The 25,038-nt window shown below is 38.4% G+C and overlaps 1 protein-coding gene across 11 annotated transcripts in view; it reads left to right on the forward strand.

Annotated features, from left to right (window-relative positions):
• The window catches only part of PPP1R9A (protein phosphatase 1 regulatory subunit 9A), a 327,785-nt gene that overhangs the window by 222,483 nt on the left and 80,264 nt on the right, over positions 1–25,038 (forward strand). For 10 of the 11 annotated variants that reach the window (XM_060304610.1, XM_060304615.1, XM_060304611.1 and 7 more), the window contains one exon: positions 4,502–4,637. In XM_060304610.1, coding sequence (XP_060160593.1) covers positions 4,502–4,637 — 136 coding nt within the window. Of the gene's footprint in view, positions 1–4,501; positions 4,638–9,561; positions 9,628–25,038 lie in introns of all 11 variants that reach the window. The other variant, XM_070046350.1, reaches the window with a different exon arrangement.

Consider the following 25,038-nt stretch of genomic DNA (forward strand, 5'->3'; position numbering starts at 1 on the left):
CCATTTACATTTAAGGTAATTATCGATATGTATGTTCCCATTCCTATTTTCCTAATTGTTTTGGGTTGTAGGTCTTTTCCTTTTTTTGTGTTTCTTGCCTAGAGAAGTTCTTTTATCAGTTGTTGTAGAGCTGGTTTGGTGGTGCTGAACTCTCAGCTTTTGCTTGTCTGTAAATGTTTTAATTTCTCCATCAAATCTGAATGAGATCCTTGCTGGGTAGAGTAATCTTGGTTGCAGGTTTTTCTCCTTCATCACTTTCAATATGTCCTGCCACTCCCTTCTGGCTTGCAGAGTTTCTGCTGAAAGATCAGCTGTTAACCTTATGGGAATTCTCTTGTGTGTTATTTGTTGTTTTAATTTTTGTTTTGTTTTAATTTTTGTCAGTTTGATTAATATGTGTTTGGGCGTGTTTCTCCTTGGATTTATCCTATATGGGACTCGCTGTGCTTCCTGGACTTGATTAACTATTTCCTTTCCCGTATTAGGGAAGTTTTCAACTATAATCTCTTCAAATATTTTCTCAGTCCCTTTCTTTTTCTCTTCTTCTTCTGGAACCCCTATAATTGGAATATTGGTGCATTTAATGTTGTCCCAGAGGTCTCTGAGACTGTCTTCAGTTCTTTTCATTCTTTTTTCTTTATTCTGCTCTGCAGTAGTTATTTCCACTATTTTATCTTCCAGGTCACCTATGCGTTCTTCTGCCTCAGTTATTCTGCTATTGATCCCATCTAGAGTATTTTTCATTTCATTTATTGTGTTGTTCATCATTGTTTGTTTCATCTTTGGTTCTTCTAGGTCCTTGTTAACTGATTCTTGCATTTTCTCTATTCTATTTTCAAGATTTTGGATCATCTTTACTATCATTATTCTGAATTCTTTTTCAGGTAGACTGCCTATTTCCTCTTCATTTGTTAGGTCTGGTGGGTTTTTATCTTGCTCCTTCATCTGCTGTGTGTTTTTCTGTCTTTTCATTTTGCTTATCTTACTGTGTTTGGGGTCTCCTTTTTGCAGGCTGAAGGTTCGTAGTTCCTGTTGTTTTTTGTGTCTGTCCCCAGTGGCTAAAGTTGCTTCAGTGGGTTGTGTAGGCTTCCTGGTGGAGGGTACTAGTGCCTGTGTTCTGGTGGATGAGGCTGGATCTTGTCTTTCTGGTGGGCAGGTCCACGTCTGGTGGTGTGTTTTGGGGTGTCTGTAGACTTATTATGATTTGGGGCAGCCTCTCTGCTAATGGGTGGGGTTGCGTTCCTGTCTTGCTAGTTGTTTGGCATAGGATGTCCAGCACTGTAGCTTGCTGGTCGTTGAGTGAAGCTGGGTGCTGGCGTTGAGATGGAGATCTCTGGGAGATTTTCGCCGTTTGATATTATGTGCAGCTGGGAGGCCTCTTGTGGACCAGTGTCCTGAAGTTGGCTCTCCCACGTCAGAGGCACAGCACTCACTCCTGGCTGCAGCACCAAGAGCCTTTCATCCACATGGCTCCTTAATTTGGGATGATTTGTTGTCTATTCATGTATTCCACAGATGCAGGGTTCATCAAGTTGATTGTGGAGCTTTAATCCGCTGCTTCTGAGGCTGCTGGGAGAGATTTCCCTTTCTCTTCTTTGTTCTCACAGCTCCCAGGGGCTCAGCTTTGGATTTGGCCCCGCCTGTGCGTGTAGGTCGCCGGAGGGCGTCTGTTCTTTGCTCAGACAGGACAGGGTTAAAGGAGCTGCTTATTCGGAGGCTCTGGCTCACTCAGGCCCGGGGGAGGGAGGGTCACGGAGTGCAGGGAGGGCCTGCAGCGGCAGAGGCCGGCGTGACGTTGCGCCAGCCTGAGGCACGCTGTGCGTTCTCCTGGGGGAGTTGTCCCTGGATCCCGGGACCCTGGCAGTGGCGGGCTGCACAGGCTCCCCGGAAGGGGGTTGTGGATAGTGACCTGTGTTCGGACACAGGCTTCTTGGTGGCGGCAGCAGCGGCCTTAGCGTCTCATGTCTGTCTCTGGGGTTCGCGCTTTTAGCCGCGGCTCGCGCCCGTCTCTGGAGCTCCTTTAAGCAGCGTTCTTAATCCCCTCTCCTCGCGCACCAGGAAATAAAGAGGGAACAAAAAGTCTCTTGCCTCTTCGGCAGGTCCAGACTTTTCCCCGGACTCCTTCCCGGCTACCCGCGGTGCACTAACGCCCTGCAGCCTGTGTTCACGCCACCAACCCCAGTCCTCTCTTGGTGCTCCGACCGAAGCCAGAGCCTCAGCTCCCAGCCCCGCCCGCCCCAGCGGGTGAGCAGACAAGCCTCTCGGCTGGTGAGTGCCGGTCGGCCCTGATCCTCTGTGCTGGAATCTCACCGCTTTGCCCTCCGCACCCCTGTTGCTGTGCTCTCCTCCGCAGCCCCGAAGCTCCCCCACTCCGCCACCCGCAGTCTCTGCCTGCGAAGGGGCTTCCTAGTGTGTGGACACTTTTCCTCCTTCACAGCTCTCTCCCGCTGGTGCAGGACCCGTCCCTATCCTTTTGTCTCTGTTTAGTTTTTTCTTTTGCCCTAACCAAGTACGTGGGGGGTTTCTTGCCTTTTGGGAGGTCTGAGGTCTTCTGCCAGGCGTTCAGTAGGTGTTCTGTAGGAGTTGTTCCACGTGTAGATGTATTTCTGGTGTATCTGTGGGGAGGAAGGTGATCTCCGCGTCTTACTCTTCCGCCATCTTCCCGGAAGTGGACCCATCAGTGGGCTTTTTAAATGAAATTGGCAAGCTGGTTGTAAAAGTTATATAGCAATTTAGATAACTTAGAATAGTCAAAATAATTTTGAAAAAGATATACATAGTTGGATAACTCATAGCACCTAGTTTCACGATTTACTATATAGTAATCAAGGCAGTGTGGTATTGGTACAAGGATAAATACATCAATGGAACAGATTGGCAAGTCCAAAAATCACACAAGTACATTGTCAATTGATTTGCAACAAATGTCCCTGAGTAATTCAAGTGGTGGTAATGAATAGTCTTTTTAAGAAATGGTATGGAAACAACTGGTTACTCATTTGGAAAATAATGAAACTCCCCCCTTACCAAGCATCATGCATGAAAATTAGTTTGAAAGATTTTGCATACCTAATAAAAAATCAAAACTTTAACAAGAAAAATGGGAGAAAAATCTCAGCAATATTAAATCAGGAAAAGATTTCTTAGGTAGGAAACACAAGGCACAATCTTTTAAAAAGCGATAAATTGGACTTCCTTGAAAGACACAATTAAGAAGATGAAAAAGCAAGCCACAGATTGAGAGAAGATAATAAACATATGCATATATGATTTGTGTGCATGTATGTATCTGTGTATGTGTATGTATCTATAACATTTATAGATAAGGATATATATCCAGAATATATAAACAGTTATTATAACTCAATAATTAGTAATTTCCCAAAGGAAAATAACTCAGATGATAAATGAACACCCAAGCATAATTTCAACAGTCCTGTTTGAAACTACATAAAAATATTTCTAAAAAGACATTTAATTACTAACATCCAAGTATAAAAATTTTGACCTTTAGTGAATTTGTACAGAGAATGGTATAGTATTTCATTTAAAATTGTAATTGAAAATAGCAACATATTATAATCAGAGGAAATCATTTAAGCATAGAAGCAAGATTAAACAGTTACATCCAAAATAATGAAGTTAAATAATATATGGAAACTATATCATGGAGACGTATTATTTGTATTTTTAGAAAAATAGAACCATATATTAGTGTGAAAAGATGTTAGAAAGTGAATATTAATTTGTTGAGGAAGAACCATAGTATCAATGAGGGTGTATCATAAGTGACTAGCTGGCAATAAGTAAATGGCTTTCCTGTTTTTTTCTTTATACTTATAGGAATTAGTATCAACAGATATTTCCCCTTGACTCTTTATTTCTTGAGGCCACATCCTTCCTCATAGCATCTTTCTCCAAAAGAAATGAACTAATTTGCCACCTCTCCTTATTTTAGTTTTTCATTTTAAAAACAAAAACAAAAACTACATTTGTTTCCCCTTCTTTTTCTTATCTCCAGAGTTACAATTGCTTAGCAACAGGTCAGTGCCTCTTTATTTATTTACTCACATAGGGTATGCCATACCTCAAAATATTTTTGAAGTAGTTTTTGCATTATAAAGAGGACATAATTATGAAAATGATTCTGAAGTTCAATGGTACAGTAAATTATGAGCTTGCTTTCATTTTGCAGGGCATCAAAAATGTGTAAAGTACTGTAGAATGGATTACATCTGTTTTGTCTTCTCCTAAAGTAATAATTTTTTATGATCCTTTACTTTTCCCATTTCTTTTCCTTTGGGCTGTGGCTGAAAAAATCACTTTAATTGCTCAGCTAACCTCTTCTTCTACCCATAGGCATACCTTTCAAAAAATATAGGTAGTATTATTTTTTTGAGGTTTGATGTACCCTGATGAAATATGAAGCTTGGTTACTTTTCTTAGCATTCCTTTTTGCTGGAGAGTCTAACTATATCAGTTTTCTTTAACCTTCGTATAGATTTGTTATTGGGCGAGAAAAACCAGGACAAGTGAGTGAGGTTGCCCAGTTGATAAGCCAAACGCTGGAACAAGAAAGGCGCCAGAGAGAGCTGCTTGAACAGCACTATGCCCAGTATGATGCCGACGATGATGAGGTAAGTTGCATTTGCAAACGTTCTTTTTCCTTCATTTCTTCTTACTACATCCCTACTTGATAAACCTCTCTTTACCGTATAACAGTATGACAGGTCTTTGCAGTTTCTCAAGGAGGATGTGTCGACATTCAACTCACAGAAAGGAAATACTACTTGCGTTTGTTATTAGCTTATCAATCAAGTAATTGTATCATATTTACAGTATGAAGACTTCTGGATCAAATAAGTCCTCTTTTACCACAGTATTAAGATAAATTCACTGAAACAAAAAAGGGTAAGAATACCAAAATGTGAATAGTAGCTATCTTTTTGTTGGAATTAGGTGATTTTCTCTCTCTGCTTTATATTTTTTCAATTTTTTCTAAATTTTCTAAATCGGTAAACATTCTGAGTGAAAAGGCACATATACATACACAAACATACACAGAAAAGTACTGAAAATTGCTGAGTGTTTTCAGGTTTTTCTCCCCCCCAGGAAGAGAAAGTTCTTTGGATCTGCTCACTATGATTTGTGCTAACATAATGCAGAACAAAGCTTTTCCACCAGCACATATTCCATAGAGTAGATACATACTGGAATAATTTTGCATCCTGCTCTCTGCAGAAGATCAAGTAAATGAATAGAAGCTAACCCCCAAGTGAAAACTTCTCTATGGAACCCTTGTGTGTTGTAATATAATACAGATGCTGGTCTATTTCTAATGTAAATGCCAAATGTACATTGATAAAATGGGACAACATACTTTATTATAAACATGTTTAAACATGCATATGTTTCACATTGGCATGTCAAAGGATCCGTCAACAATTTAGTTGCAGTATTTCATACCTCATAAACATAGTAAATATTCAGGTAAAACAAATACTCTTCTTCATACCAGCTAATATAAATAAGGATAGTATAACTTCATATGTTCAACCTCTACTCATCTAAATATATTCTTTTTCCAGAACTTCTCTTGGTTTCTAGCCAGGACCTAGTGAAGACCAATAAAGAGACATTCAAATATTTTTCATGTATTTTTAGTCTGGAGTGTTCTAACCCAAATGTATCTTAATTTTTCATCTGTTTGTAGTATAGTCAGGATGTATTCTCTATTATAGTAGAAAATTTTAAGATGGTGCTTCAGTTAACTGTTAATCTAAGAGTCAACATTAGAAATTCTTCACTTGAGTGAATTAGTTTCTTAGAATTCTATTTAGTTGATTTAGTTTTTCACTTTCAGAATTCATTTTAAATGGCAAGTTTTTTTTGTTTTTGTTTTTTTACTATACTAAGATATTATATATGAAAATGTTATCTGGGATTTCGAAACTAAAAAAGTGATTTCCTCAAATATTTGAACTTTCATCTTCCCTAGTTTTCAGTTTTGTGTTTTATCAGAGACACTGATTTGCTTTGGCTTCAAGCCTGAATTAGGATTGTAGAATCATTCTCGGCAGGTTTGGCTTTTACCTGCTCACTCTGTTAGAAAGAATTTGGATCTGAGGTTCAGGGGAGTACGGGTGACATCAAGTGGTGGAAGGTGAGGAAGCCAAATTTTTCAGTCTCTGTGGACCTCAGCTGTCTTTGCTTTAAAGTACAGGTATTGGGCTAAATCTCTAAATTCCTTCCAGTTTCTAATATTCCATGAGCCTGTGAAATGAAGCATCAGGTGTAGCAAGGAAAGAGGGAAAATAAGATAGTTCTTTCATTGAGGCTTCCCAACTGAAATTTTTAGATCATTTACTACATAGTTCCTCCAGTTATTTTGAGGAAATGATCATATTCATCCCCCAAGGTTTTCAACTTAAGCAGCTAAAGCTTTTTCTTCATATCAGATTTTCTCTAATTTAAAAATTTGACTAAATGCAAAAGGAATATTTATCATTCAACATTTATACTTAGGAGTACATCATATGGATTTTGTTTGTTTGTTTGCCTGTTTTTATAAGGAAAGCAGAGTTAGTTGATTGTCACCTGAGCAGATATTCTCAGGGGCGAGGAGGGTAAATAAATATTCAGTGCCAGGCACTAGGCCAGGTGCCTTTCCTACATGATTTCATGTAATCTTTACAGCAAGCAGAAGAATCTTATTTTTTTTTTTCTAAAAACGTAGTAATTGAGGCTTTTTCTAGTGGTATAGCTAGTAGTTGCCAGATTTAGGATGGGAACAGGGTCTTCCTGGCTCCAAGGCCTGGACTCTTTGCAACACACTGCTGATTTTGAATGGAGTAGACTGATGGGTCTGTCTGTTTTTAGGCACACACAGAGTAACTGGGGAACAAGAGATGCTGGAAGGAAGATTCCTGTTTTGGCTTATGGAGTTTCTTGTAATACTTAGGTTCTGTAATTCTTTGTTCTATATTTCTAATAATAGGGGGATTGAAGACTTGCAGAGTTATTTTACTATAGGTAAATACTTAATTCAGAAGTAGCCTATGAAGATAGGGCTTAAAGGGAAGAATAGCTAAGTATACAGCTATTTTACAAAAAAAACAGAGTTTAGCTTTAGGTTAAACTTTTTCTTCTGTCTGTAAGTTGTAGAAATAGAAAGCAGGTGCTTGCTATTATGCTACTCCAAGTAACCTTCACTTTATTGAAAAGGTCAAGGAACCCTTTCCCATTGTTTCTTTCTCTCTCGTGTTCCTCTCTGACGTACCTTTTCCCTTTCTTGTGTGTTACACACTGCCTCACCAAAGCATGCCCAGTTAAAACCTACCATTAATTTTCTGTGCATCGAAGAGATGAACACCCTGCAAATAGTAAAAATCTACTTTTGTGTATACATGTTAATTTATTTACTTGATTAAATTCATTTTTTACTAATTTTTTACTATCTGGTTACAGTTTAACCAGATATTGTTAAATTGATCTGAGTGTTATGTCCTTATTTTTTATTTATTCTCTCTCTGTGTTAATGAAAAGTAAGAGACATAATGGAAATGAGAAGAACCAATATTTGTTATCCAGTGAGTAAATGGTCCTTGAATAATTGGTTTAATTTTATGTGTAATTGAACAATTTATTGATTTACATATCTTTGTTAACACTGAGTTGTATAATCAATCACTTGGTTTCTTGTTTTTCTTATCATTTATAGACTCATCCTGTGATTTCAAAGTTAGAATCGTTTTTATTTGATAATATCCCCTGTGACATTCCCTGGGCCAACCAGGAAAACCTCTAATTAAATGCAGAACAACCATGTTCATCCAACTAATTTCCAGAGCCAGCACTTAGATCAGCTTTGTCTGCTGAAGAATAGATAGCTCTGGTTTTGGTCAAATAATCCAAGGTTGATTCTAACTTGGAACCTGTCACATTGACAGAGGGGAGTTGCTTGCTTGAATTGCCTACAGGGAAAACATTGCAATGTGATATATCCTGAAATTGTAAAAGTTCAGTGGGCGTCTTATCAGAACCATATTTAGGGTTAAGAATACCTTACTATGTATTGTGTGTGCTTACATATATCTGTTTTAATGTTTTAAGAAATTATAAATCATACTCCAGTAGAATTTAAAATATATAGATAATACCCAAACTTCATTTAAATTTCTGAATTTTCTGGGGTTTTTTCCTTCAAATATTTAAACTAGAATAGAGTTTAAAATAAGCAAACCCCCAGTTCAGTTAGAATTGCATTCCTGTTTCTGTTCATTCTCTGTTAAACATTATGATTTTTAAAAAAAGTTAAAATGGCTCTGCCTAAAGGCTGAAAAATAAAAGGGAGGATCCTATAAAGAAGAGGGAGGTATAAATCTGAACCACTGAAAAATTTTAAACGTAGATCTGAATATATCTGTGATTGGGTGATTGTACTTCTGGATTTATAGAATTACTGTTTATTTCTTTTTCTTTCTTTCTTTCCTTTTTTTTTTTTAAACAATCTGAAAGGTAACCATGGAGGATTTCAGTAAACCCCTCAGACAGTCAGCACTATCCCATGAAATTCTGGGGGTATGGTAAATTTTTCAACTAGATTTTATTTTCAATAACAAGTTTAATTTCCATTCATATGCCACAGTTACCAATGTTTACCTTTTAATGGTGAGGTGATGTAAGTCTGGTATATGTTTTGTGTAGCGTAGGTCATGTATGTATATTTTGGGTATCTGTTTCTATCAAAGAGCAATATGCAATGTGAAACACTGTGGGCTCAGACTGGAAATGAAGTATGAACTGGTACTGTACCACTTTTTTAAATTAGAAAGTATATAATGGTCGTTCACATTAAAATGAATTATTTTACATACACTTTTTAAATTATATGATTATTTTGGTCTTGCTTCTTTAAATATAATATTTATTACACTTTAAAGTCTTAGAGTATATATGGCATTTCAAAGCCGCTTTGTGTAGTAGTTCAAAGCAAGATTAATCATCACTCCAGAAACCAAGGCTCCTTCTCTTAAAATATAACTTAATCTTTCTTTCATAATTTGTTTTTATTACTAGAAATTATTAACAACTGTATCATGACAACATTTTTTTAGAATCTTTTAGAGTATTGAATACCATTTAGAGCAACTGCCTACGTGGATATGCATTTTTATTGCTTGTGTTAATATGTAATAATTAGAGGCAGAAATACAATGGAAGCTATGGTTTGCATGTGTTAAAGGTTTACAACAATGTAATTTTTATGTGAAAAGCATTAAAGGGATAACATTAAACTTGACTCATGCTGTTTGCTGTCCCTGTCTGGAAGCAGCTGGTGTCGTGTGAACAAGAGACTGCAGTTATTATGGATGGCCTTTTAGTAATGTGAACTGGCTTTATGCTGTGTGTATAGGGCTAAGGAACTAAGCGTTAGGGGTATTAGTTCTTGAAAGTTCATGTTACAGCAAGCACTGGAACTTCAGTGTTTTTTCTCTCATTAGGCTGCTCTCTCTAGTGGGGGAAAAAGCCTTTTTTAATTTTTGTTGTCAACCATTTTAGAACACTGTGGCTGAATTGCAAGGAGTGTCTGGCAACTGCAATAACAATAACAACTATTTCCTTAAGGTTTGTTTTTTGGTGGAAAATAATGCTTATCTGTACCTTCCTGCTTTCATGTGTGAAGTTAAATATTCTATGTGTCTTATTAACTAGCTCTGTGCTTGGAAGAACTTCTCTAGAGCCATGTGTTTTGTATGTTGAATAATAGTTTGAAAATAACCAATTGAAAAATAATTAACTCTGAAACATAGCACATATTTTAGGCACAGTTTCTGCAATTTGGGCTCACTTCCTAATATTTAACCATGGGTATTTTAAACCCCTAACATTTTAAATATTTTGTGATTTATATTAAAGGGAAGAAAAAGATATCCAACAACAGAGCTGTATGATGTTCATAAAATATAACATACACGGTGACTTATATTATTTTTAAATCCAGTGATTATTTTTTTAGAAAAGGATCGTTTGATACAAAGTTCTTAATTTTTCAAAAAACTAAATGTATATATATTTAAATTATAATAGTACTTGTTTGCACAATTTATATGGTAGGCATACTAAAATGTGTAAAAAGATTTTACACTTTAAATCATAAACTAATTCTCACTATCTTTAGCTGCCAGTAACAGTGACAGAATAACTTAGAAATGGAAAGTCAGGTATATTTAAAAGGGAGATTGCTTTATGGTGATTAGAGGAAACAGAAGAATAGAAGAAGTACAAAACAAGAAAAACAGCTTGTTTACAGACTCCAGTTTGACTGGACCTTTAAAATTATTTAATTTAATTATGTCCTTTGGTTTGTGATCCCCAAATCTATAGTAGTGGTCATTGTAATTGAAACCCAGAATCATAAGGTGCTGGGAAGACATTCAGTTAAAGACTGTATCCATTCTTGGTCTTACCTAAGCAGTGTGCACATGCATGTGTGCACATGCATGTGTGCACATGCACATATACACCCACATAAATGCAGTATCCCCAGGAGGCGGACATCTTCATCTACTTGAAAGGTCCTCTCTAGAAATATTCTTTGTGTATAGAAATATTATTATTTATAACATGGAGCAGAGACAGGAAGATGTGCATTGTAAAGGGAAATTAGAAGTTAGAATAGAAACCTTTGCCTAAATAATGCCATCTTTTTGTAGCTCATTTTTTTAGTTTTATTTTGTTTATCATAATTCAAGTGATTTGAATATGTTTTCTTATTTTCTTTCCAACTACCACATTGTCATATTAATTCATGAGCCAAATATGAAATATCAGATACACTTTATCAAGTACTTCTAAGCCATTAAATTCCTCTGAGATAATAGACTTTGTACTTTCTAGAAACCATGCTAGAACAATTCAGTGATGAACCACAGAGTTTGCAGTGTTACAGAAATGTCACAGAAACAAACACAAATGACAGCATTTTTTTCCAACTTTAAAAGCATTTATAAATTGAATATAATTTTTTACCAAAAAGCTCTAAAATGCTAAAATGCATAGTGAGAGATGGGCCTTATTAGCTTGGGAAACTGACTAACTTTCCAGTGGGCCATAAGGATCCTGTGGTTTCCCATGCCTTTGCTCCTCCTGTTTTCTTTACCTTGAATGTCATTCCATACACTCTTTGTTGCTCTTTTGTGCCCACTAATCCTGTTCACCATTCAGGTCTCTGTTTAGATTTCATCTGTCTCCTCCAAAAAGCTTTCCTGGGCTCTCTCAGCTGGGCTGAGGGCCCTTTCTTAATTGAGTCAGTAGCACCTTGTGTATCGCTCTCTATCATTTTTTACCCATAAGCTTGTAATGTCTTCAGTGACAGGTCTCGATAGCTGGTTGATTTTTTTTTTTTTTTTTGCGGTACGCGGGCCTCTCACTGTTATGGCCTCTCCCGTTGCAGAGCACAGGCTCCAGACGTGCAGGCTCAGCGGCCATGGCTCACGGGCCCAGCCACTCCGCAGCATGTGGGATCTTCCCGGACTGGGGCACGAACCCGTGTCCCCTGCATCAGCAGGCGGACTCTTAACCACTGCGCCACGAGGGAAGCCCAGCTGGTTGATTTTTAATACATACAGGGATGAGCACAGCACTCGGCAGATTAGAGGAAGCCAAGAAATTGAACTGACTTGAATCACCCAAAGGATATTAAGATGAAAAGTGGAGAGTAGAGTTAAATGAGGAGAATGAAATTTAGTTAGGAGCATAATCTGAAATAGTGAAGGAAGAATGGCATACAATACAAAGATAAAAGACATGTCAAACCTAGTTAGACTAGAGATTGAAGATAGGGAAAGGGCTGAAGGAATAAGCTGTACTTGTCTTTGGCACTTTGGGGTTTAGCAACGTTCTGTGGGCTTTTGCTACCACATTTTAATTGTTTTGAGAGACCATGAATTTACAAGAAGACCCTATCTCTATCACACTGCACCAAAATCTTCTGCATGTAAAACCAAAAAAATAAATATGCTTATTTCATTCCTTGAAAACCTTTAGGACCTTAGAAATGGCAACCTGGTGATTCACATTGACATGACTTTTTAGTCATAAATGAATAAACATGTAGTAGAAATAGAATAGTTGAAATGGCCTAAATGATGCCAAGATCAATACTGCATAGATAACCATCTTCTCCTGCCCATTGTATTAACTTAGAAACAGGCTTCAATCATAGAAATACATTTTCATCAGCAGGAAAAACTAAATGGTGACCTGACCAAGGACTGACGTCCTAAAGATGCCTTACTGTGGAGGTTTACCTGGTCTGATAAGGGCTCCATTTATTTTAAACTGATACTGATGCTAGTAAGGGTGGTGGTAAAAACTCTTAATTGATTTCTGGAATTCTGGTTTTTAAAGGGGTTTTTGAAAATTATTTTATTGACATAGAACAAAATCTTAAGTGTGTAACTTGATAATTTTTATTACTATATATCCATATTTCACATATTAAAATAAACATTAATGAAGAATAATTTATATACAATAAAATGCACCAATTTCATATGTGTTTAGGTTAACAGTGTGATGAATAACCACCACCACAATAAATATACAGAACATTTTCATCATCTCAAATAGTTCCCTTATAGAACTTTGCAGTCACTCTCAGCCCCAAAAAAGCATTCAGTCTGCTTTCTGACACTATAATTTTGTCAATCCTAGAATGTCATTTGAATGGAATCATAAAGTACATACTTTTTAATGTCTGGCTTCTTTCATATCTCTATCATAATGTCATACTTATCCTAAGTGTTCTCTATATTATGATTATACTGTAATTGGTGTTGCTTTGGGTTACAATAGAAAAAGCCCACGGCCCACCCAAAGTGGAATTCTGATTGAAGAACTCCATCGTAAAGCTAGAGCCCCATGGGCTACATCCCAGGTAGATTAACTACTCAAATGTGAAAAGCAAAACCAAAAAATTTAGAAGACTGTACAAGAATATCTTTAAGACTTCAGTGTAAGAAATGGTTCAAATCCATAAAGGAAACAATTGAGAAAATTGACATTAAGAACTTTTATTCATCAAAAGAATGCCTTTGTGAAAGCAAAAAGACATACCAGAAGCTGGAAGAAAATATTTGAAAACTAAATAACTGAAAGAGAATTATCTAAAAAGTCCTCCATGAGCCAGTGGGAAAGACTGCTTATGGGCTATTGGCTTGAATAGTCATATCGTAGCAGAAGAAATCTCAGTGGCCAATGAATACATGAAAAGATGCGCAAACATATTAGGAATCAAAATGTAAACGTTAAAAACCAAAATGAAATACTCTTTCCTACCTACTAAATTGATTTAAATCGGATATTTTAAGTTTTGGTGGGGATATGGAGTAAAAGGAGCTCTTATTCTCTGCAATAGGAGTATAAATAGGCCCATTCACTTTGAAAAACAATTTGGCATTATCTAGTAAAGTTGACTCAACAATTATATTTCTTACTAAACACCTTAGTAAAATTCTTAAATTCATCAGGTGTAAGACATGTATAATATCATTCTTGTAATAGAAAAGAATTGGATACAACTGACATTTCTATGAAGAAGAGAATGGGTAAATATATTGTATATTCATTCAGTGGAACGATACACAGAAGTTGTTTCCGCTGTGCACAACAGTTAGAGGAATTTCAGAAGCATACCATTAAAACGAGAAAGGCACAGAAGAATACATGATTCCATTTATATGAAGTTTAAAATCGTAAAAATTAATGATACGTTTAGTCATTAAAAAAATATAGTAAAACTAAAGAACAACAAGAATAATAAAATTCAGCAGAGTTATTCCGAAGGGCAGGCGACTAAAATAGAATCAGGGAGGCACACAGAGAGGACTATAATTGAAATGTAGTGGTACTGCTCCTTTTCTTAAGTTGTTAGTTAATTGGTGGTGGTTACATCATTATACTTTTTGTATATTTCATAAATACTCTTTGTGTCAACTCAATATTTAATGAAGAAAACTAAAATCTGGCATGTCCAATTGCTTATGTTGAATAGTTATGTGGATGTAAAGTGAATATGACATGATTCCTGCTCTCCAAGGGCCTATAAAATGACTTGAGACTCTGTGTCTTAAAGTGGGACTCTCATAGTATTTCTTTAAGATTGCAGATTTCTCCACTCAGCCTCACACCTGCTGGAACAGAATATGCATTGTAAATAGCCTAGGGTAATGGGAGTTTGTGGGAAGGGTTAGGTGCAATCAGAGCTGGAGTTGTCCAGTTTAAAGATGCCAGGAAAACTGATGTAAAGACTTTTGAGTCCTGGTATTGCAGACACTTCTCAAGAAGAAATTGCTTCCACAAACCACCAGATAGCCATAATGAGGAAAGGAGTAAAATTATTCTCCCTCATAGGAAATTATAAGTTTGAGATTATATTTATTATTAATCTGTAGATAATCCATAGAAATACCATCAATAATATTTTTGTTGGTTTTACTTTTTTGTTTACTATAAATTCTGTAGCTGTAACTTCTGGTTCTATGTGATAATCAGCATTTTTGCAATCATATGAGTCAATTTTTATATGAATACACCATATTTTCCAAGATTCAGTTCGTTGTAAGATTAAAGAATTATTAAGATAATAATAACATGTGCCACTTGGTCAGTGTAGTTGTTCTCTTCTGCAGATTAAAGATTTAGGGAAATACAAATCTCTTAGTCTCTTCCCACAGTCCTGCTGGCATCAGAATAAGTGCTTCATTGTTTCCTTGGCAAGTAAAATGAAACTCAAGGAAGGCTGCCAATTTGAAATTGCAATGTGACATTTGAATACAGAGGTCTACTTTGGTCTATTGACTGTTTAGTTCTGGATCTCAGTGGGAAAAATAGGGATCACTGGTTCCCTCCTCATATAGAATATATTTATCAGAGATTTAAAGACAATGGCATTCATGTCTTAGTAAGTAGCTATCATTTATTAAGAGGAATTGAATTAGGAATATTGAGTCATAGAAAAATATAGTTTATACTCCCAAGAAGCTTGCTATTTTGCTGTGGAAACAAATATATATGGTAAAGAATTTAAATCATTTTCAAGGCAATCTGTCAAAAGGCCAGATAACCATAGTATAAAAGAATCATCACAACAAAGGACATACAAAAGTAAAAGCATGAATTTGAGATCTGTGGTTTCAATTTTTATTTGCAAGAAGTTGTTTTTTGTTATTGTTTATTTGTTTTCTGTAACTAAGAAGCTGGGCCAATATTAGGTGTGCTCAAGAAATAAAAAGACCAGTTTACCTGCAGAGCTGAGTATATAGAAAGGAATAATGGTTGGAAAGTCTTTGAAAAGGTAAACTGAATAATATTGTAGGGACTTTAAAAATCAGCTGACTTTCTAGACATTTTTTCCATTAAATAATAATTGGGGTAAAGGGAAATAAGGTTTCTGTGCTTCATTTGAGCAGGTAAAATGTCAACACCAGAAGACTCTGATAAGTAAAAAAAAAATCAGGAAACAATTCTCTCCAAGGCTCTAACATTTCGGAGGCATTGACTGCCCTTTGTTCTAGACTATCTGTTCAAATGTTTATATAGATAACAGTCTTGGAAGATACAGGTAGACTTTCCCTCTCGAGCAAGGACAGTAATACTTACTGCCTGTTATGAAAGATGCAGGTTACCAGGCATGTCTGGGTGTCTCTACTGACATGCCTGCATGTTCAGGAATCTTCTGGCTCTCTTATCACTCTTTGGAAATTGTGGCTTGAGATACCAACACAAAAATCGTGATACAAAAATCAACTAGTATGAAGACCCATTCTGGGTTAGAAGAAGGTCTTGACCTTGTTCAGACAGCAGTTACAGGGATACATACTGACACTGAGCATGAAAGGAAGGAATTTGTCATTGTCATAGTCAAAAGCCTGGTAAATCCTTAAAACTTCGGCTGGTTCACTGGGGAGATTATGGGACAAGGAACATAATGCTAGTTAAGGAGAAATAGCAACAGTTGAGCTGCCTTTTGACTCAACCCCTCTTGCAGTTTATCATGCCAACTTTAGATTCACTCAGACAGTAAAATGTCGTGAAGCTTTTTGCAGCAGGTCTTGACTGCTATAAGGGAAGATTAGCCCTGTCGGGGAGATTTCTTTCAAATTGACAAACTCCTGTGGTAAACCATGGATGAATATTTGGGTCCTAACTGGTCTATAATGCTGATAAAAGTAACTCACCAGAGAATGAGACACTATTTTGTTCAAAACAATCTGGATAAATTCTTGCAGTCAGCATTACCACTTGAAAAACGTCCCCATCCCTTATGTTCACACTACACTTAATGACTGGACTCCAGATTGAGATGGACTCCATAACAGAGTCCCTGTTGTAGGAGTCAAGGACAAGGCTTCTGAGTCAAAAACTCCCTGAAGCTAAATTGGTTCTATCAGTAATGATGACTCACCCTGCATAGTGCTTTAGGTGGACCACAGACATTGGAAGTTTGGTTAAAACATATTAACCACTGCACTGCTCAAAACTGAAAATGCACTATTACTTATTACATGAAATTGAATGATTAAATCAACTGAATAATTGGAAATGAATTATTACGGCACCTTATTACAGGCACAGAGCTTCTCCCTACCTCTGTGCCCCTTGATGTCCCCTCTTACTACCCTAACCTCAGCTGCTTTTAGGAGAAAGATGATGAGGGGTCAGGCTAAGATAGATCTCTTTGTCCTCCAGAGAGATCAAATGCTGTATGAACCCCTTGAATATACTGGGAAACTGGGAGGGGAGGCACTCAAACTTTATGGTTCTGTGGATGCTGGCTCACCAGTCAGCATCTCACCTGATCCCATAGTGAGAAAGAATATCCAGATTCAACTGATGTGGTTTGGGCAGAGTCCAAAGCAAGAAGGAAAGCTGGAGAGGCCTTTAAAGGGTGGATGGGACCCTTTTGGCAGATGCAGTGTAAAGCTGTTATTCTTCCACTGCTAACTCTGCAATGGAATTGATTTCTTGTATGCCTGCAGTTTTTTGTGCCATTAGTGACAGTGGTGATTCTCCCACTCAAGGATTGCCACATATGGAGAAGTGATAGGATATGTAGATGACTCTCCCTGTTTTATTCCAGGTGGTCCAGTAGAAACAATATAGAATCACAGGAAGAGAAGGGTAAATCGCAGTTTATTTTAAACACTTAATGGCTGCCAGGATACTCAGGCCATTTCTCAACACAACACTGCATGCCTGATGCAGCAACCAAAGAAAGAGGAGATGGGGTAGCTCTTAACCTCCTGCTAAGCTCTTATGGAAACTGAACCTGAATGCTCGACCCATGGAGGCACTGTCACTCTTTGGCCTAATATTCTCAGTTTGATGTGGGCCAGCTTGACCTCACTGATGAATAAGGTTGGAAGGGCCCAACAGACTTTGCTTGTCAAATGGAAATGGCAGATTCAAGAAAGCTGCTAGCCTGGCCCAGCAGCATCTTAGATGTACATGAACGAGTAGCAGCTTTTTATTTGGGGGGAACTATCTGCAACTATCCTCCTGAAACAAGGCCTCTAGCTCAATGAGGCCTTTGGTTCATAGAGGTTTCCTTAAATCCCTGGGTTTGTTTCATCAGTGGTTCAGCCAAGCTGTCCAACTCCACCTGTTTGGCTTTCCAACCTCAGCACTAGCTATGCAGACCCCAAAATGAACATGGTCACTTTGCTCACTGGGCAGAATTCAAGGTCATACTTATAACTCTGACCAGTACTCCCCTTGATGAACCTTGTGATATTTTTACTGATTTTTGAGCTGCTGTCAACAGCCTGTTGGTCTGTCACTTGGAAAATTACAGATTATAGTTTAGGATGGCAAACTATAGAAACAAATTGTGGCAATTGATCACACTCTTGAGACTTTTCATGAAGCTTAGGGGTAGTCATAAGAGGCCTTCATGTATTAAAAGAAACACTGTAATTATCAGATCATGTAGCCCTCAGATGACATTAGAGATCCCTCGGAAGTGAGGCTGTTCTTAGTTAATCGGGGTTGCTTTCCTGGGGGATAGCTGACTTTTTATTTATATGCAATTCTTCTTAGGTTTGGAGTCATTTAATTAGATAAGGTGGTTCAAAATTTGTTCCAAACTTCAGGTGATGTTATCAATGACACCACCTCTATCCTGGAAGGCATTCAGGTTGGCCTCAACTCACTGGCCAGTGGTGGGTGATAGAATCGCCCTGAACCCTAGATTTCCTCCTGTGGTCCAATGCCTAGTCTGTGCAATCACTGATACCTCCTGCTGTACCTGGATTAATACCTTAGACCAAGTGGAAAACTCAGTGAAGAAGCTTAAGGAGAAAGCTACCTGGATTTCTAAGGTAACCCCTGATCATTTATGGGATTTGTTGAGCCAGTAGAGTCTGGAAGCCTGGCGAGTATGGTTGATCTCAGTACTGCAAGTTGGGCTCATTCTGCTGTTTGGAGTTCTTTTAATAGTAGTTTTAATTATATGCTGTGAGACAGACTGAACAGTTTTGCTCCTAGCCAGTCTTGGTCACACTTATCAGTGTAGTCAAGGGAATGTCATACTCATGGAAAAATTCACCAGTTGTCAAGATAGTGTAGAAATGAGGGTGGATATTGTTGGGAGACAATTCCCCCATGGCTCTCTCACTTCTCTGCATGTCTTATGAGCAGAGGCATGTTGGCCTTTGTTTCAGATTATTTTTTCAATGATATTTGTATAATGAACAACCTTGGAAAATAGAGATAGTATCTCTCTTCAGGGTAGGTGACAGACTTGCTTACCACCTATTATAAAAAATTTGAGTTTCCTAAGCTCAGAATTCTTAACAAAAGAGTTTTGTGGTCACAGCTGCTGCTTCATTTTTAGACCATGACAGTATCCTGGATTTGAACTTTGTTTGGAAGCCATTTCTTAATTAGAATCAAGACTTTCAGAACCATCAAGTCTTGGTTCCTTTCTGTTCAACAGTCCTCTCAATTGATCTCTGTTTGTCATATTCTAGTGGAAGCAGCAGGAAGAAATCAGGCAGCGCCTTCAGCACTTTGTTTGGAAATCTACTTCCCTGGCTCACTCAGTTCAGTAGGGATATTTCCTACATTTTCCTTACAGAAGGTGATAATGTGGCAAAGCTTTCTGCCACTACACAGCAAGGATCCCCCTTCCAGATCTCCACTTACAGTCTTTTCAAGGCAATTTAGGCTGCTTTAACATACTCTTCAAAATTCTTCCTGCCAGGGCTTCCCTGGTGGTGCAGTGGTTGAGAGTCCGCCTGCCGATGCAGGGGACACGGGTTCGTGCCCCGGTCTGGGAGGATCCCACATGCCGCGGAGCGGCTGGGCCTGCGCGTCCGGAGCCTGTGTTCCGCAACGGGAGAGGCCACAGCAGTGAGAGGCCCACGTACCACACACACACAAAAAAAATTCTTCCTGCCAGCCTTCATTCACTGCCTGTTTCCAGACTTCCCTGTTTTTCTATATTTGTTATGGCAGTACCCCCTTTCTATTGCTCTATAACAAATTACTACCAAAACTCGGCAACTTAAAATAAGAAGTATTCACACATTACAGTATCTGTGGGTCAGTTTACCTGGATACCTCTGACTCAAGATCTCTTGCAAGGCCAAAAATAAGGTTTCAGCCAGAGCTGCAGTCATATACACGCTCAACTGGAGGAAGATCTGCTTCCAAGCTCACTCACAGATGTTGGCAGAATGCAGGAGATCTACTTCCAAGCTCCCTCATGTGCCTTTTGGCAAGCCTCAGGTCCTTGCTGGCTGTTGACCAGAAACATTAGTTCCTTGTGATGTGCGCCTCTCCATGGGGCCACATACAACATGGTGGCTTGTTTTTGAAGAGCAAGAAGACAAAAGAGACGCCACTCACAGTTTTTTGTAAACTAATCTTAGAAGTGACACCCCATCACTTTTGTTGTATTGTGCTTGTTAGAAGTGAGTCTGTAGGGACTTCCCTGGTGGCGCAGTGGTTAAGAATCTGCCTGCCAATGCAGGGGACACGGGTTCAAACCCTGGTCTGGGAAGATCCCACATGCCACAGAGCAACCAAGCCTGTGCACCACAACTACTGAGCCTGTGCTCTACAGCCCATGAGCCACAACTATTGAGCCCATGTGCCACAACTACTGAAGCCCATGCACCTAGAGCCCGTGCTCTGCAACAAGAGAAGCCACCACGATGAGAAGACCACGCACCGCAACGAAGAGTAGTCCCAGCTCGCCGCAGCTAGAGAAAGCCCACGTGCAGCAACAAAGATCCAATGCAGCCAAAACTAAAAAATAAATTAATTAAAAAAAAAAGAAGTGAGTCTGTAGATCCAGTCCACATTCAAGGGAAAGGATTATACAAGAGCATGATTGCCCAGGAAGAAGGGATCATTAGGGGTCATTTTAGAGCTTTCCTACCAGAGTGGTAAAGAGAGTCCCTGCTTTTGAGGAGTATACTTTTGAAAAGGAAGGGAGAAAAAAACTAAAAGAAAAAAACTTTAAAACTCCGTAACATCTAATTCTGATTTTTGAATGGTCTACCACAATTGCTGTAACAATTTTAAGAAGGGAAAAGTGCGTTTGAATTGTTACAGAAGATTTTATAGGCAAATCTTAATCTTAAATCTTATATCAGAATTTTAGGAAGAATAATTTGCCAGCAGTATTATCAGTGACCTGAGGCACTGAGCACCTGAAGGCAGGGAACACAAGAGGCCTTATGAGTAATCAAGATAGAGATTTTAGATGTTTCTTGATTTGGCGACTAGACAGTAAGAATGGAGTGCAATGTCAGAAAACATTCTGAGAACAAAGACTGAGAAGAAAATTTTGAATGACTTGATAAATGAATATATATCTTGGGCTATCATGTTGGATGTTTTACATATTTTATTTCTTTGAATCCTCTCAATACCTATGAGATTGGTATCTTTTGAACCATTTTATGGAAGAGGAGATCACGGAAGATACAAGCTAAATGACTTGCCCACTATCATACAGCTGTGACGTTGTTTTTTCTCTTTTGGGGCCCTGGTCTCTCCAGCCCCCAAGTCATGCTCTTTTTTTGTTGTACTGTTCTGTGGCATTGTCCTGGAGAAACGAGGGACAGTGAAAATAATCGTAGTCATAAAGTCATCTTGTCATTTGGCATATTCTAGGCACTATGATCAATACTTTGAATATATCACTACTAGAAATTCTCCCAACCACCTTATGAAGAAGGTGCTGTTATTCCCAGTGATGTGAAAAGAGACTAAGTAGCCCAACACTACAAAATCAGGACACACAGAAGTCAACTGACAGAAAATGGAAAGAGAGATGCCTTTGCAGAGAAGGGGATGCTTTTGCTGAAAGCCATCTGGATGGTTGGCACAGACTTAGGAATTTTAAACATTAAAGTGTTAGTTTGAGGTCTTCCTCCTCCAGAGAAAAAGCAACTCTCTTCTATTCTCCCACAGAACTGAGTCTGAAAATATATATAACCAAATTCAATTCCAGTAAACAAATTCCAACAAAAACTGCGTAATTAAGGCTATTTTTATGATTAGCACCATTTAGTTTCCCTGAATTTACCAGAACAAACATTGCTGCAGCAAAAATTACTGCTAATGGTTGAACCTGACAACAAGAGAAAATCCCCAAAAGGGTCATTTAGGCCCCAGCTGCAGCTGTGCTTCACTGTATTTCTTACTTGAAAGCTGAGAATTAACAGGAAAATCAGGCTCTGCTGTGCTGTGCAGATGTGACTAAAACTGTATCAATTCACTCAGCAAACATTTGTTCGGTGTCTACTGTATGCCAAGCAGTGTGCTAGCCACACTGGGATCACAGGGATAGATTATGCCTGGCATTCTCAGGGAACCTACAGTTGAAAGAAGTTGTTGGGAGGAGGCAGATATAAAAACAGCCAAGCTTCCTGAGTGACAGAAGGCATGCCATGGAAACATAAAGGAGTGAGTTAGAAGAGTCTTATGCCAGCAGCTTCACGGGATGTGCTAAGTAGATGGATATTCATCTTGGACCACTGGGGCAGGAGTGGAGTCGATCAGTGAGGAGAACAGAGGCCTGGAAGTTTGCTTGGCCTTGGGTAGAAGCTGGTACCTACTCCAAAACTGGGAATACAAGAGGAGCAGGTTTAGGGAAAAGAGAAGTTTTACTTCAGAAATGACCAGTTTGCTTTTTTAATTTTTTTTTTTTTTTTTTTTTTTGCGGTACGTGAGCCTCTCACCGCCGCGGCCTCTCCCGCTGCAGAACACAGTCTCCGGATGCGCAGGCCCAGCGGCCATGGCTCAAGGACCCAGCCGCTACACGGCACGCGGGATCCTCCTGGACTGGGGCACGAACCCGTGTCCCCTGCATCGGCAGGCAGACCCCCAACCACTGCGCCACCAGGGAAGCCCGACCAGTTTGCTTTTAAAAGATTCATGTGGCAAAGTCTTCTAGGATATTATATTTATGAGACCAAAAGTTAGCAGATGTCTGGTTACAAGATTTGATGAAGGCTTTAGCCTGTTGCTGTTGTAGTATAAGTACTGCAGCAGCAGCAGTGCTCACTTATTTTGAGCATTGCCATGTTCCTGACCTTGTGTTGAACACTCTACAGGTACCATCTAACTTAATGTCATGACACCCTTGTTATACTAAGGAACTATTTTTATCCTCGTTTTATAGATGAGGAAATTGAAACTTAGATCTGAAAACTAACTTTACCAATATCAAGAGCCGGGATTTGAACCCAGGCCTACGTGACTTCAAAACCAAGATGCTTTAATTGGTCACCACTTAACTCACCACTATAACAGATACTGTCTGTTCCTTCTGTAAAACCTACACTGAGATCTACAGCCCTCCTGAGTATTCAAGGCTCTAATATGTCTACATGCTTCTGGTCCCACCAGAACCACCAGAAGAGGCAGAACCTGTCAGTTGTACTTAACATTGTAATTATGTATTTTAATAAAATATTAAATCCCCCAATAGCATATGAGTATAAAGGAAATTGTGTCTATGAAAGCAGATACAATGCTTTGCAAAGATTCAGTGAAGACTGGTAGCTCAAGAAAATTAGATGTGAGAAGGAAACGTAAAAGAGAAAAACCGTAAAAATCTAGAGGACCTTAGCACTCATTTTGCCCTGCAAGAATCCTTTTCATCCTTTTTTTTTTTTTTCTGCACACGGGCCTCTCACTGTTGTGGCCTCTCCCGTTGCAGAGCACAGGCTCCGGACGCACAGGCTCAGTGGCCATGGCTCACAGGCCCAGCCGCTCCGCGGCATGTGGGATCTTCCCGGACCGGGGCACGAACTCACGTCCCCTGCATCGGCAGGCGGACTCTCAACCACTGCGCCACCAGGGAAGCCCTTTTTCATCCATTTTAAGACACTGCATTAATTCTATAGATTATATGCTCTGGTTCTGGTTTATATAAGAAAAAGTGCATGAAACATCAGTCAGCATACTTGTGAGCCAAACCTTTTGAAGGGGACTTCTATGCGCTTGCCCAGGGTGAGCATATTATGAGAGAAAAGAAGAGGACAGGAACTTTGGAGCTCATTGCAGGCAGGTGCAAGTCTTCAAAGTGAACTGAATGATAATGTTCAAAGATGTGGAGGGTGAATTTCAACACCACAGGATTATGCACCAGGGTTTTTGGTTGGAGAAAAATGAAAGGAATGTATTTCCATCTTTTTTTTTTTTTACAAAGCTTTAGTTCTGTAGACTGTAAGCAGGATAGCATAGAAGAAAGAGCATGGACTTTGGAATATGTTAGATGTGTAGCTTCAGCAACATGACTAATTGACCTTGGGTAAAGTCTCTGAACCTCAGTTTCCTCAAGTTAACACGGTACAGTAATACCTATATCAGTTAGTTTTTTAAGGAAGGTACAGTGGTGGGCACATAGTAAGTTACAAAATAATCACTATTCTTTTTTTGACCCTTTTTGGGAAGCCATTAAAGAGTATAAGATACTAATCAAGAAGGTAGACAAGAAGATGAAAAGGCAAGAACTATTCTTGCCTCATTTAAAGTGGATTTGCAGGTTGGGACGAAGAACTTTCAAGAGTCTCTGTTTACTTGAAAGATGCTGAATCTTTTCAGAATAAAGAGATAAAGAGAAGGACCTGGATACCACTGGAAATACTTTGTTGTAGCAACTTTTGGTGGGTACAGCGTTGTCTGTCTTCCTCTGTAAATGTCAGATTCAGTCCAATTTAATTTTGAGGTTTATGAAATTCTGCTAACATATCATTCCATGTAATTTATTTTATTTGCAGATTACCATAAAAATAATGTCCATTTTCCACAAAGATAAAAGAATCAGAAAAACACATATTCTAAGTCTACCAGATGTAACTTTTTAACTTCCAGGTGTTTATGAGGTTCTGTAGTAAAGGCACCCTTTATTCTAAAGCCTATTTAGGATGGGATTGGTAAATGATCTGCGAGAGAGAATGGCAGTATAACGTTTTTAAACGCCCTATCCAGAGTCTCTAGTAAGTAATAAGTAGAATCAAGACAGTAAAATATACATTTTGTCCTCAGGATGCTTATGAGACTAATTAGAAACAGAAAACATTAGTAAATGGAAAGATGAAATGAGAGATAAAAAATTTTAGCAGATTGCAGGTGACTTGGGTGTTGAGGAGAGAGACCGGTAGAGTAAAAAAAAATAAAAGAATCAAAAGAATTATTAATAACTTACATTTATGGAGATAATTTTGATGACTCAAATGGGTAACAAAGCCAGAATTATACTTAGAGGTAAGAATTGTATATATTGTACAACCCTTATCCTGTTATTCACTAAAAGGAGCGTTAAAAAAATAAATGTGATAGAATGCTGCCTTCTCATCAAATGACTTTACAGTGCCTTTTCTGGATATTATTGAAAACTTCCTTAGCAGGTTATAGATATTACCAAGTAAATGAATTGGCATTCTTGGATTTGTTCTTTTAAAAATGTTTGTTAAGATCCTGTTATAGGTTAGGCCCCCTCCTAGGCACATG

Source organism: Globicephala melas, chromosome 9, assembly GCF_963455315.2.
Source record: "Globicephala melas chromosome 9, mGloMel1.2, whole genome shotgun sequence".
Taxonomy (NCBI): Eukaryota; Metazoa; Chordata; class Mammalia; order Artiodactyla; family Delphinidae; genus Globicephala; species Globicephala melas.